The following is a 15,155-nucleotide window of genomic DNA, read 5'->3' as shown; positions in this document are numbered from 1 at the left end:
TCCAATTAATATCCAAGTATAGAAACATCCTCTTACCATTTATATAATCTCTCTGAGCCCTCCATTGCAGACATCTAGCCAAATCTGTTTACCACTAATTCTAAGATTATATGGGCACACAAACTCGTGAATGTTTGTTAGCACTCTTTAATTTATTGCCCCTTATAAATTACTTCGCTGATAACCCACTTCTCTATATGGAGTGTTGATTTATTGTTATTGGAGGGCAGGAGGGAATGGTAATAAATGGCTGTTCAGGCTCTTCCTATAGAGCTTTTGCATCTGTCTTCTATCTGAGCATCCACCCTGCATCGGGGCTCCATTAGCTGGAGAGTTTAGTGAGGGTCAGGACTGCTTTTGCAATGGAATGGGCCTGACAGGCAGGAGTTTGACCCGGACACTCATAATCTCATAGACAAGTGTGAATTTTGGCTGTTTTTGTGTCACTGGGTAATCTGTGACGAAATACTGTGTCCAAGAGAGGATTTTGAGGAAATGAGCTGGAATTCATTTGATTGGATTTTATGTTGCCGGATTATTGTTACGAAATTCTCATACATTGCTGCTTCTCCATTAGCATGATATCTGAGTAACATTTAGAGGATGTTAAACCATAAAAATGAAATCAGGCAAAGAGGAATTTCCCAAACATTTACTATGTTTATTTTAAACAACAACTGTACAAAATACAAATACAAAACATGTTTTAAAACAGCAAGAAAGGCTATTTAAACACTAATAATGAGCAAATGTTACCACCGCACAGTTTTTTTTTTTTTTTTTTTTTTTTTTGCTTACATCACAACAGCTGTACATTTCATTCACTAAACTGTTCACTGATAATGAGAAAAAAAACATAAGTGTGCAGTTCAAGTTGTGTTAGGTCTAAAATGTCACATCACAATCCATGTCCATGTAGATATTTTACAGCAGCCAAGTACTGAATACTACAGATATTTACAACAGAAAATAATTCTTAAATTACCTACCCATCCATTATACCACAATGATGCAAAAGGTACAAACATCCAAAATCACAGATTATCTTCATCTCCTTCTTAATTTTGCAGTCTGCAAAACTGAACTCTGCTAGGAAATCTCAGTGCCAGCATGAGCATCAGACAGATCTTTGAGAAAACAGCCTCAGCTGATGATGAACACAATATATATACAGTATATATGACAAAACCAACACAGTTGTTTACTCTAGTTTTAGACTGATAAATTTGGAAAGTGGGCGAGAATTTAGTGTCATGGCTCTAGGTGTACTATGGTATTTTATGCCTCATAATAGTGTCATTTTATACCCCTTTGCAAAAGAAAGAATCATTGGGCAGGATATTTCTCTACAATGTAATTTTGAGCTTACAATTGAAACAAATGAGAGCCAAGAAGTAATCAACCATCCATTATTTCGGATCACAGTGACTGACAATGTGACAACTGTTCCTGGAACAGGTTCTCCAGAGTAATTATTTGGCCATGATGCATGCAGCTGTTGCCACAGTGACCACTGACCATCGCTTTGAGTCCACAGGTACAAATCTTCTGACTTGTAGTGCCAAAGAATTCACCCCTCAGCTCACACTAGGGTTGCACGATTTTGGAGGAAAATGTAATTGTGATTTTATTTTGGCAGAGTGAGGGAGCCAAATGGAGCTCTTTTGTCTTTAAACAGCCATCTTATAAGTGCTTCTCATTACAGTTTGGTAAGATGCTTGGTGCATGCTTTGTTCCCAAATGCATGCAGCCACCCAAACTAAGCATACGCAGAAATGTGTTTGTGTAGAGAAGCAAGCCACTTTGAGATACTGAAAACTGTCACAAGCTGCTCACGTGTAGCACAACACAGTGCCACACTTGACACAGGCCATTCGGGACACGCCACTCGCAAGTGTATAGTTAATTTTCAATAGGGGATAAGTGGAAACTGGCAAGTGGTGCACGTGCAATCAAAATCCTGCCTCTTTTGTGGGCATGGCTCGTCAAACATGCAACGCTTGCATTAATTGAATCAAATCGAAGCCAAATCACAATTACAGGTTTTATTTCAATTAATCCTGCAGCCTAGCTCATACACTCAATCACTTCCAAATCAATACCGTCACTGAATCATGTTCAATCATACATCCAATTGTCTGTCAATCCTCACCCATGATTGCTTCAGGAGCATTACTTCACCTTCACAGACTGGATATGACATATTTTGGTCTTGAGCTACTATATAAGTCTAGGTTATGGATAAGGTATGAATAAATCTGCTTTGTTTCGAATGTGTATATGATTGTCAAAATGCTGTTTCCATGTGGCAGCCAATCCAATAGGCCACTGAGGCACTGTGAAAGTGCAAAATAAGCACCCTAGTCAAACACATCAACCAAGGATCTAAGCACTAGCCAATGTGTCTTTACAAGCTAGTGAGGACTCTTTAAATGACAGCTTCTTCCTTTGGGGCAGAAGCTCTTCGGCGGCTCCGTGGATGTCATCTAGCTCTGTGGTATAGTGGTCTGGGCTTTCTCCATTGGAGGTCTCCTTGATGACGCTGTACGTGAGGGCCACGCTATACGTGGGGGGCTTCTCGGAGCGCTGGGGACCACAATGGCAGAGCTTGTGGAAGGCAGCGCGGAACTTCTGAGACATGGCATTGTAGATGATAGGGTTGATGGCGCTGTTCAAGTAGATGCAGAGACGGCAGAACAGAAGGAACCAGGTGTCCAGATAGGCCTTCTCGAGGAAGGAGTTGACCACCACCAGCGTCCGATAGGGCATCCACAGCACAGCGAAGAGGATCACCACCACTGCCAGCATCTTTGTCACCTACAGCAAAGAGGGTGACAGAAGTTTTCAGTTATCTATGTAACTCTCTGATTCCTCATAATTACATTTTTTTTAAACAAAAATGCTCTTCAATCTAATTTTAATAAAACTATAAAATTTTTTATAACACATACTGTATTTATTATATTATATTATATTATTGCAAGCCTCAACTGTTTAAGTAAAATATTGGTACGTTTGTAATTTATTGTGTACCATTAATACTCAATTTTACATATTTATATTGCTGCTTTAATACTGACTTTTGTGTAAGGTTAATGTGTTTGAATATGAGTGACTATGGACTAGCAGAATACCTGTTTTCTTATTAGAGGTACCAGCACACTCATTTTAATTTCTCACTCCATCTTGGCCTTTAGCAACAGTATAAACATGATTGTCATGGTACAGCTGTTGTATTGTTTGCCAGATTATTCCCACACCATAACATGTCACGGTTCATTTATTGTAGAGATTTGCTACATGGGTTTAAGACTAACTTTATAAAGGTCATGAAACGTGTGTTTTGTTACCATGTTTGTACAAGTTAAAGAGCCCTAGGGCAACACCACCACCACAAGTGCAGTCGCTCCGAGTTTTTCAGATGCTGTCTGGCTTCACTATGCAGCTGGACCTTTACCTGCTCGAGGCTATGTGAGCATCACAACACATAACATTTCTCAAATAATCAGGAAACACCTGCGTTCTGGATCACAAATGTTTCCAGCACTTATTCACCGCAACACATAATCTATAGACCAGCGTAATTCGATTCCCGAACGAATGACTCTTAAGAGCCGGCTCTTTAATGTGAATCAAGTATTAGAATCTCGAACGAGTGACTAATGATTCGGCTCTTTAAAAACAAACAGCGCTACCAGCGCAGTTTCCAAATGAATCTAATGAGTCTAATGAGATTTTTAGGCAATCAAACACATAGCGGTCAGAATCTCGTACGAATAACTTTTGAGACTCCTTTTAAGAGATCGTCAGACTTAAAACAAGTGTAGTTTGTTTTCTGATCTCGTGAAATAAAAGATGAGTCTTGTAATGAGGGTAGAAATTGAATGAATGAAATGTTTACTTTTTTGTATTGATATTTCTATTCAATTTATACCTAGTTAGGAAGAAATGTTATGTCCCCTCTAAAACGTCTTTAATCATTAAAAAGTATTTGTAGGCTATAACATTTTTGCAAGAATTGTGGAATGTATCTTTGATTGTTTAGATTTGCAACTGACTTTCCTGTCCGAAGGAACAAAATTAATATTATGTATTCATTCATTCTAATATTGTTCATCAATAAAAGTATCATAAATGGAACAATCATGAAATCGAAGCGAGAGATAACGATAGCCTACCCGTTCCAAACCAGTGAATGTTAGAATTTACAGTAGCGTAGCTTATGGTTCGCAAGCGCCAAAACTCACTTCTGCATAAAATAAGCGAGATTAAATCAGCACTTTACCTGTCTCCGAGAAGCAGCAGTTGTGCTGCTGGAGGAAGTCCTGGAGTTCCCATGGACGGACGACTCCTTTTTCCAGTTTCTTCGACTTTCCGTGGGATCCGACGGGAGTGGGTTGAGGAAAAGAATTCTTGCGATCAATCCGTATAAAACAGTGGCCAGCAAAAGCGGGATAACGTAAAATACGGCATAATCTGTGAAATATATTGGCAAATACAGGTTTCTAGATACTTTGTAGGCGCATGTCACGAGGACAGCGTTCTCATAAACTTCCTCTTTCGTGTCGGAAAGATAAAACCACATAACGCAATAGAGGGACGTTAAAACCCAAACGAGAACAATTATCTTTTTGGCTCGGGAGAGGGTGCACATAAACTGCGCTTTTATCGGGTGGCAAATGGCGATGTAGCGTTCAATAGTGAAGGCTGTAATGGAGCAGGAGGACGCGTTGATGCCCAGGTACTGCAAATAAGTGATGGAGAGGCACCCAGCGTATCCGTACACCCAGTGGCCACCGAACAGACTCTCGGTGATGTTGGGCAGCCCGGCTGCAGTCAGGACCATGAGATCGGCAACTGCCAGACTCACCAAATAGCAGTTAGTTGGGGTACGCATGTGCTTGGTCGTTAAGACCACAAGAATGACCATAACATTGCCAATAATTCCAACTCCACAAATAAGAATCACTAATAAGATGCTAGCGACCTTGTATTCGATACTATAATCAGTCCATATCGTAGCCAGAGTCCCGTTGGTAAATTTTAATAAAGTGCTGTTCTCCATGCTCCACTTGGTTTTGTTTTCTCTTTTGCGCAATAAATAAATAAATAAATAAAATTACTTTTTAGCTCTCAAAAGGGTCATGTTTCAACATTCCAGAGAAATAAAATTCCTTCAAGTTAAAATCAGTGCAGTTTTAAATGTCCTTCTGGAAAAAAACACCGCATAGCAGACTTTAGATCTCAGAGATGAAAATTAAAGCGTTTGCGTTTGGTGCAAAGCCAAGAATGTGTCCGTGGTACTTTGTGTGATATATAAAAATCCTGTCCCTGGCGGGCATAACTGAGCTGAGCTGACAGAGGTGTTGCACCGCCCAGGTCTGAACAGGCTGGTATGGTCTCTCAAAAACCCCTGTAACCCATACGAGACCGAGAGCGTCAGTAAGGGTAGGTTGTGCGGTGCGTAATGCCGCAGCAGCAAGCAAGAGAGGAAGTGTCTCCAACACACAGTCTGTTCGATTATGGGTTTCTTGGCTAAACTGCCAAAAAAAAAAAAAAAAAAAAAAAAATTAATAAATAAATATAGGCCCATTTCACATTCTAATTACAGTGTTCCTCTGCAATATGGTGTTTGTTTAAAAGCCAGTTGGCTTTGGGTATATCAGAACGGATAGTGCTTGCTTTTAGGCTGTTTGTTTCAAGGGTTGTGATAAGGTTCAGATTGATCCAAGCCCAGGAAGACTGGCCAAGTTTGATTTCACCCGCAGAATGCAGGAGGTGACACCCGAAGGACAGCTATTATTGACGCCTAACTGAGTCTACTGGGGACGCACAGGTCTTAATAGTCTTCAGTGTAGGCCAATTTATGATGACAGAAAAATCACTGCGATTCATCTTTTGAGTTTTGTGCCTTGAGCTATAATATATAATGTTACGATTGTTATTTGACAATGTATTTGTATACAAACAGGTCAACTGAAATGAGATTTTTAAGAAAGTGGATAAAAAGCTAGTTTTATCTATAAAAAAGCTTTAGCTTTGGAGCATTAATGTCCGTTCACACCAAAATAATTAAACCAAACGATATAGGCTACCAGATGCGCCAGAGAAACAAGCCCGCTGCCAGATTTAGAATTCTGCCTTTGAACTTCCATTTTTACGATATCTGTTGAAGAGTAATTAGCTGGCGAAGTGGAATTACATATTAAAGAGTTAACGAAAGTTATCATGAGCATTGTAATGTTCCAGTCGGATTTCATAACAAGTCAGTAGGCCGAACATTTTAAAACAAGCGGTTAATTCATACATCTGTAGACCTGTACCTTCATGCTGTGGAAATACAAACCGAAAACAGAAGACAACGACTGCATCTGAAAAGGGGCGGGGCTACCTGAGTTCACGTTGAGTTGCCTATTCTAAATGTGTTGCTAAATGTGTTTTTTGTTTTTTCGTCAAAAGCACGTCATTCATGTCACAAAAAATAATTAATAATTTCTGACAGCTTTTGTGCTCTCTCAAGACTTGACACAGATTGCTTTTATATTTTTCAGAAAAGGTAACAGCAGTTAACAATCACTTTAAAGCTGTCAAATCTCTTGGATTTTTTAAAGATGTTTTATGTGTGTGTCTGTGTGCGTGCGTGCATGCGTGCGTGTATAAAACATTTTTATTTTACATCATGAAGGATATTACAGACAGAAAGTCCTACAAGTCATTCCACTTTTCCATTATGTGAAGGTCAGATCTATTTGTAGAGTTTATGGCTCTATCTGACGGCCATAAAGACATAATCCATCATGACCACCAACAACAACATTTCAGGAGGAGCTTCATGCAGTGAAGTGTTTTTTCAGCTATTAATCTTTCTAGACCTTTGCAAGTGTACACAAGCGTAGACAAATGGAAACATGGTCTGACAGTTTTTCTGATTTATTATTTGTTTAAAAGTTCTAGACAGATAATGAATTGTTTGTACAATATATTTGCAACCATAAATTATCTTCATATAGATGATCGCCCATTACCTTGTGTAAATACTCCTTTGCACAATTAGTGTTTGACTGCCATCTTGTGGACATGTTGAATTACCACACAAATACTCCCTAAAAACTTGCAGATTCTAGAAATCTTTCTTAGGCTTGTGATTCATTTCAAGAATGAAACGAAAATATATTTAAAATGTTTAAAATGCCTTTAATAGATTCATAAAAGTTATTTATCACTAATAAAAATATTGTTGGGACATTTTACATCGCATTACCATGACCAAGATGGACATTTTGGATGTTTTTAAGTACTAGGATGAGTCCTATTGCAATGTATATTTGATTTGCATCCCATAACAACCTAAAATCCTACTTTATCTCAACTCTACTCAAACTATGGCTAGGCAAAATTATGAGATGAATAAAATCTGGAAGCTATTGTTCATTAAATCTCCTCGAGAAAGAGACAAAGGAGCCCATATTGCATTGATCAAAGTTAACTTCCTGTAATGGTTCATCACCCAACTTCTACTCTGAAAAGAACAAGCATAGCCTGTGAGAGATCTGAGAGATTATCAAGCTGAGATGCACAAGTTTATGAACATGGGAGCGTGACAAGCATTCATAAAGACAGGGCTGTGATTTCATCATTTGTTATGGAAATGTAATGAATAATTCATCGTCTGCAGGACTGTATGAATCATTCATTCTCTAATTGAATTTGATTTCAGCAAACTTCAGAATTTAAAACACAAAGATATTGTTCTTCTCTTAATCCGACACAATGCCAGCAGACCACTCAAAGCTGGGCAGCCAGGATCTCAAAGGAATAAATACAATTTCTGGCTGCGACTCAGGAATCTCTAATTTTCCTAATGACAAGAGCCCATTTCTGCATCCCACTTTACACGTCTCCCATCCAAAAGACTGTGCACACAATGAGGTGAAACTAGTCATTCTGTGCACTCCTGTTATTAGCTGCAAAGAGAGTCCATTCATATCAGAAAAATTAGATGAGTGCAGGTAGTTGGTGGTGACGGCATCAACCCATTTCAACTAATTAAATTTATTACAATAATACTAACATGTTCAAGGGCAATGGATCTATTTCTATGTCCAAGATTCGATTCTCAACTCTTATTCTATAAAAACCTTTTTGTCAATTAAAACTTTGGGATAATGGTTGTTGTGTTGTTATAATTTTAAATGGCTAAGGATGAGCTCATATTATGATACAATCAAAACATTCTGTTACCCTGTGAGACAATATTTTCCATGACCTTCAAAGATGTTAAATAATTATAAGAGCTGTCCATCATTCTGTCTCTTTCAGTCACCTCCTTAAAAACATTTCTCCTTCTCCACTTGTCCTAAAATTTCTGTCTTAAACTGTATGTATTTAAGAGGCTTAAGAGTTTAGAGGGGTCTTTTTCAGAGTATTATTCCTCTTTTTTTTCTTTCTTTAAGAGCTTTCTTTCAGACATATACCTCCTTAATCCGAGACTTAATTCAGAATAGCATACTACTATTCTTTATTGCTGCAGTATATAATACTGTGCTCACTATACATATTGTTTATATGCAGCCCAATTTCCAGCATGACTGATGAACTGAAATATCAGTTGTGATTCTGTTTCTTTCTTTTTTTTATAATTAAAAATAAATGATTAATCTGACTGCAAAACCTTATGACATTTTGATGCAAAATTGCATTAAAATGCAAAATATCAAGATGATATTTGAAAACCACTTGCTGAATTAAACTACAATGTGTTCATGAGGTCATTAGTGTTATTTTAGTCTTATTTATAAACTATTATATCATTTATTAATAAATAATATTTTGATTTTTTTTAGTTCAAGTTTTAGTAATTTTGCAATGTGCTTTTGTCATTTTTATTAGTTTTTAATATTGATATATTTCAATTTGACAATGTAGCTTACTTCTGTATATAATGTCTGCCATGAAATAATGCCTACTGTTTCATTTACTATTTTAATCAGTATGAAGTATATACTGCACAGTATTCAGTAAGTACTAAGCTAGTATTCCATTCTGAACAGCCTAAAATGCACAACTTCTGGATCACATAACATGTGACCTTGGATCATGTCATGTGACATGTTTAGCTCTGTGGGCAGCAGTGATTTCAGCCTGAGCTCAGTTGTAATTGAGTCACTGTGCTCAGCACCAAGGACAGCTCCTCCTGTCTCTACCTACTCGCATTCGCTTACCTTGTCTGTATTTTTGACAAAGACACTGTCATTGAGGTTCTAATAAAGAATGAAATATCCTCAGCATCTAATCAGTTACACACAATCCAGTATCCAGAATAACTTTTTCTTTCAACACCTCGCCAAACTAGTAAATTTAGCTCTGCCAAATTTCTGAGTACTTTTTGTATGTCCTATATCTAATACACATACATTCAAAAGTTTGGGTCAGTAAGATTTATTGTTTTATTTGTTTGTTTTAAAAAATGTTTATTTAGCATTAATTTAATCAAAAGTTACAGTAAAGATTAAAAACATTAAAATGCTATTTTTTAAATTTTCTATTCAGCAAAAAACTCTTGGAAAAAAAAGCATTAGTTTCCACAGCCAATTTCAACGCTAATAAAAAAAAATTCCTGAGCACCAAATCAGAATATTAGAATGATTTCTGAAGGATCATGTGACACTAAAGACTGGAGTAATTGCTGCTGAAACTGTAGCTTTTCCATCACAGGAATAATTTGTATTGTTAAAATATATTAAAATAGAAAACAGTAATTTTAAATTGTATAATGTTTCACAATATTACTTTTCACTATAATTTTTGATCAAATAAAAAAAAGTTAATTTAAAACATCAAAAAATCTTATTACCTCAAACTTTTAAATGGTAGTGTAACAGTAATCTATTCATAGTATTCATATCTGAAATGTTCAAAATCAATGCAAAGTTTTGTTTGCACAACATGCACACCTGGACTATATAGGTCAGCAGGTACACAGGTGAATGTCAAGACAGATTATATTCCAATTTAATTTCCTCTTGGCTCCTTTAGGCTGAAGTGGATGCATGTTAACCTCTGGGAGGCAGCTGGTGAAAATACTAACCTTAGTGGCACAGACTGCCGGACAAGCATCCCCACCTGGTTTCACACCCTTGGTTTTGAGAATCTGTCTGTCTTCCAGATCCTAAAACAAACAAAAAAAAATGTATACTTGTTTGTTTCAGTATAATGTAACATCCCATTATGTGGTTTTGCAGTTCAGAAATTATCATGTAAAACATTTTATTTATAATTAGGGACTGATAACCCATTTAATTTGCCTTTAATCATTCTTACACACAGATGCGAGAGCAAAGGTATATGACTGCAGGTTTGTTGCTGTTATGTCATGTTATTTAGTGCCTACGTATCACTCTGTGTAACCACCTGCTCCAAACAACATGAGGATAGACTGGCGAGCCACAGCATGCTTCTGTACATTCCAAGGTGACTTGATTGATACCCAAGGCCCTGAAACTTAATTTTGTCCTTGGCAATGCATGCAGGATTGGCTCAGCTGGTAGCTGACGGTGTGGAAATCTCAGAGGGGCATGCAGCAGAAAATAAGCTGTGCACCCTTCTGAGATTTCTGTCCTGTTGAAAATAGTCCAAATTGACTGCAGCATTCAGCTACTCCACCTATGTTCATAAAGTCTGCAGTGACAGATGGGAATTCATGACTGTGCACCTCATACTCCCTTGAGCTGAGCCTCCACCAGTCTGGGACATTAATCTCTGGCTGAATAAGCCCCGCTTCTCTGCAGACTCATCCGTTAAATGGGAACTTGCCTGGCTTTGAGCCGAAGTCATCCTTTATCGGTCAACACAATAGCATGTATCTGCGTAAATGATATTGATTGCTTGTTGGAAAGAACGGAAATGCTAGTTAGGGATATTTTCTGAATGTAGCTTGAAAACGTTTGAAATAAAATATCATGTTGATTAGATATTCTTAATTTTTTGACTGATTCAAGTCTTCAGCTTTTATATATATATATATAGTAGTAATAAATAATATAAAGGTGCGTTCACAAGGTCATTTTGAAGAATATGATCTGGTATAAGCTGGTTGTGTGAATTAAAAATAAACTATATAGACCTCAAACTGACCAGTGATCTTTCAAGCTTTCAAAGGACCACAGAGGCAGAGCAGATGGTGAAGAATGGGTGTGGTTTAGCACAGTCGCTGCTTCTTACTGGTCGTAGTAGGAAAATATCTCCAGGCTGTGGTTTCCAGTCATACGCTGGTGATTTGTCCAGACAATAATTCCTTTTCGCTTCCGAGAACTTCATTTCCCATGGTTCCGATACAATTTTAAACCTCTTGTGATTTACATGAAAACGCAAGAGTGATGAAAATCAGCGAGGCGTAGCTACCGGAGCAGAATTTACAAATCTTACTATGGCGAAGACTTGACTTAATATTCATAGCCCATTGGAACTTTCGCAAGGAACGTCACCAACACCTAATTAAAATTCAATGAGCAGGCATTCGCTATAGGACATCAACTAAGGGACGTCAGCGCAATCTTATTAATATTTATACTCAAGCACTTCCCCATACGAAGATTGCTGAGAAACGTCATCACTACCTAATGAATATTTATAAATAAGCCTTTGCCATAGTAGAATTAGTAACTTGGCCATCAAGAGCAAGAGCTCAGTTCATCTTTAAACCGGAGCGTGGGAGGGAGAACGGCAGAGAGCAGCAGCCGGGAGGCCAAAATGTTCAACAAACGAGAAGGTATTATCCAAGAACATTTGTTTATACCAAACAAACAATCTGTGATTTGCGTCTAAATATAGTGAGATGCGGAATGTGTCCTGTTTGTGCCGCTGTCTTTGCGGGATATTATATGACCTATTAATGAGTGTAACGATGCAGCCTGATGGACACGTGCCAAAACTACTGTATTTATATGTGTATATCGTATTCCGGTTTAGCTATTGTGTAACGTTTTAGCTATTGCAGATTGTGATGATCTGTAGGATGACTTATTGTCATTTTTTTCCCGAGTAGTACCTATAGACCATTAATCGATTTGAAACGTTTGTATACTGATAGTCACACTTTTCCAGTTTATTGGTTTCTTTAAGATCGATTCTAAAGATTAAGATTAATTTACATAGATTTCAAAATAACTTTGTATAAATATAATAACAAATTAAAATAATATGGATATTATTTATTTGACCACTTGCATATAAAAGTACTGATTCTGTACTGATATCGGTCATAAAAATATATCATGATATCGATTTCTATTGCGAAGTGTATTGCCTATATCCCCATCGACCATGAGCCATGCGTTTTAAAGGGACTTATAGCTTATCTTGGGGTTTATACGGATTGCTTTGCTAATTGGATATCGAAGAAGTAGGGCTAATCAGTAACTTTAATCGTCTTTCATTAAAGAGGCAAAGGATTTCGTTCAAATACAGTCATTAACTGTTGCTAGACCACTGTAGTGAGCATAAGAGCAGTAAATAGTACGCATGAGTCACAGTTGTGCTTGGGACACGTGCTGCAGTACACTAGACTGACCTACAAAGAAAAATCCAGTAACACTGGGTATAAGTGTAAATTTGCTCAAAAAAAACTATGTACAGAATTTGAGAAATTTCAGAACAAATTCCTGTGAGATGTATACAGAAATGCTTGTCACATAGTATTTAAAACATTTACATAGTTTGTCAAGAGCAAATAAGAAATTTAACAGCATGCAACAAAGATAAACAACAATTGCGGCCATCCGTGATCTTAAATTTTTATTTTAAAAATATTCATAAATAATTTGTTTTTGTTGCAGTGTGCTAATTAGATATCATTGTGTGAAAAGCAGGAATTAAAAAAAAAAAAAGTTCTATCAGACATTTAAATGTGCAATTTTTTTGTCTTATTTGTAAAAAAAAAAAAACCTTTCTCAATCACTAGCTACTATATACATGCTCTGTGAGTTGATTTCTCATCTGAAGTTATATAAATGATATGTTTATAGGTATAGTGTGGATGGTTTGATGCGGAAAGAAACCAAAGTAATCTGTGGGAGTGGATCTGATGGCCTCGGTGGAGTTACTCTACATAGATAATAGAGGGGGAAGACCTGATCCCCCCGGCATACTGGATTGGTCTTCTAGCCCTCTTCATGTTTGCAGGCTAAACAGTTCGGTGGAAGAAGCTTCTCCCACTCTGAAGGCACCTGCCTGTGAGGGACAGTGTAATTCAGCACCAAGGACGGTTCCCGTCAGAGGACAACATGGCCAGCACCGGCATCAGCCCACAGAGAAGGTCAGGGTGTGTTGTGATAAGGAGCTGGAGACCTCGTTCACTTACATTGATGAAAACGTCAATCTCCGGTTGGCCACCCCGGACACGAGCGAGAAGAGCTCCCGCCATGTGGCTTCGCTCCACGACTCCTCGAGCGAAATCCATCCCGAGGGCCTCCAGGAGTTGTCGCTGATGTCCGACATCGACCTCAGCTCAGAGAGTTCGGGGAAATCCGTGGATTACGGATTCATCAGCGCAGTCACGTTCCTGATCACTGGGATCTCGCTGGTGATCATATCGTACACAGTCCCTCGTGACGTCAGAGCGAACCCTGACAACGTCTCTGCACGTGAAATGGAAAGACTCGAGAATGAGAGCGCCAGGATAGGTGCGCACCTTGACAGGTGTGTTATTGCCGGCCTTTGCCTTCTCACCCTGGGCGGAGTGGTGCTGTCCACTCTGCTAATGATTTCAATGTGGAAAGGGGAGATGTACAAAAGGAAAGCCTTCGCTTATTCGAAGCACTCCACAAAGCTCTATGGTTCAATTAATTTAAGAACAAGATCGAGTCCCAGTCACTCATCGCCACCACATAGTTTGGTCGAGGAGGAGAATGGCAATGCCATTAGTTGACTGTTTTCTCCATTTTATCTATTGGACTGCCAATGTTATGTTGACCTTTCCAGCATGGCTAAAAGAGCTTGTTTTTCAACCTTGCGTCAGTGACAATTGCTTACTGATGCAGAAAAACATAATATCACATAACAGATTTCTCAGGCTTCAGAAAGACACAGCATGATATCATTTGTATTAATCATGAAGCAATTGTCATGAAGTTAATTTTTGAATGAACAGAGGTTCGAACTTCAGGTTGTGTGGCAAGATGTTAAATTTAAAGTTCAAACCCTTACTTTCCAAGCTGAAAATAAGAGATCTAAAATAAATGAGTCCTGTTGCACAGAAACCTGCTGCTAATACTGACAATCCTACTGCCTCTTTCTTACTCTTTCAGAATACTTAAATGTCTCCACTTCAGCCATTTCGTCATGCTATGTAGAGTGATTTAGGGCTACAGTTTCTAATTTAGAGCACTCTGGTGTATTAAGATCCTCAGAAAGCATTGTTCTATGTTACTCTGAGAAAATGTCAGCGTATAATTGGGATGTTTTGCCATTATTTTCTCATATTGTCCTTGTTAGTTCATGTGTGGAATGGGCCATGCAGAAATCTAATACTCCAGACCACCTCCCCCACCCCCCCCATGTGCTAAAATATTTTATAAATATTTAATGGAGGACGCTGCCACACAATGATTTGCTATCTTTTTGGAAATTTAAATCCATCTCTCTGAGAGAGCAAAGCATACTGTATCTTCACTGACACTGTATACACACAGTTGAACCTATAGGCTCTCAATATGTAACAAGATATTGACACAATGGAAAAAATGTCTGTGCTCATAGGATTTATCATAAGATAAATATCATATCAATTATCAAATATCAAAATATCAATATCATATCATCTGTATCAGTGCATACTCTGATGATTAATGACAATTCATAAAACGTATAACTTAAGACTCACTTTCTGATATGAAAATAAAATTGTATTATTCTTGATTTCGTGTTTTATTGCTTGTGATAAATCAGTTGCCTGTATTTGACTTCGATAAGTGTGACCACTTAAATACCTGAATATATATGACATGATCATGAGTCGTCTGTCTGACTCTTAACTGGTTTTGTCCATGGGATCACTAAGGAAAAAAACTAAAGATTAAATGAAATGTCTTTCTAATGAAAAGATTTTAGCTTTAAAACTCATTAACTAAACTCTCTGGTGTTTTTACTGTATATTAGCA

At 37.7% G+C, this 15,155-nt stretch overlaps 2 protein-coding genes across 2 annotated transcripts; one reads left to right on the top strand and one right to left on the bottom strand.

Annotated features, from left to right (window-relative positions):
• Positions 1 to 595: 595 nt before the first annotated feature.
• LOC109088556 (thyrotropin-releasing hormone receptor-like) lies at positions 596 to 6,328 on the bottom strand. Its single transcript, XM_019102728.2, has 2 exons — positions 4,286 to 6,328; positions 596 to 2,817 (listed from the first exon to the last, which is right to left on the bottom strand). Exons 1-2 carry the CDS (start codon positions 5,063 to 5,065, stop codon positions 2,386 to 2,388), a joined length of 1,212 nt encoding a protein of 403 aa, XP_018958273.1. The 5' UTR covers positions 5,066 to 6,328; the 3' UTR covers positions 596 to 2,385.
• Positions 6,329 to 11,642: 5,314 nt separating this feature from the next.
• On the top strand, positions 11,643 to 14,913 carry LOC109088520 (transmembrane protein 74). The gene is made up of 2 exons (XM_019102678.2): positions 11,643 to 11,767; positions 13,023 to 14,913. Exon 2 carries the CDS (start codon positions 13,082 to 13,084, stop codon positions 13,922 to 13,924), a length of 843 nt encoding a protein of 280 aa, XP_018958223.1. The 5' UTR covers positions 11,643 to 11,767; positions 13,023 to 13,081; the 3' UTR covers positions 13,925 to 14,913.
• The last annotated feature ends 242 nt before the right edge of the window (positions 14,914 to 15,155 follow it).

Source organism: Cyprinus carpio, chromosome B16 (genome assembly GCF_018340385.1).
Source record: "Cyprinus carpio isolate SPL01 chromosome B16, ASM1834038v1, whole genome shotgun sequence".
Classification (NCBI taxonomy): Eukaryota; Metazoa; Chordata; class Actinopteri; order Cypriniformes; family Cyprinidae; genus Cyprinus; species Cyprinus carpio.
This window is presented reverse-complemented; position numbering and strand designations above follow the sequence as displayed.

Excerpts from the sequence above, each read along its gene's own strand:
- LOC109088556 (XM_019102728.2), bottom strand. The coding sequence starts at position 5,065 with ATGGAGAACAGCACTTTATTAAAATTTACCAACGGGACTCTGGCTACG. Across the intron at positions 2,818-4,285 it reads CTGCTGCTTCTCGGAGACAG|GTGACAAAGATGCTGGCAGT; the intron begins GTAAAGTGCTGA and ends TCTTTGCTGTAG.
- LOC109088520 (XM_019102678.2), top strand. The coding sequence starts at position 13,082 with ATGGCCTCGGTGGAGTTACTCTACATAGATAATAGAGGGGGAAGACCT.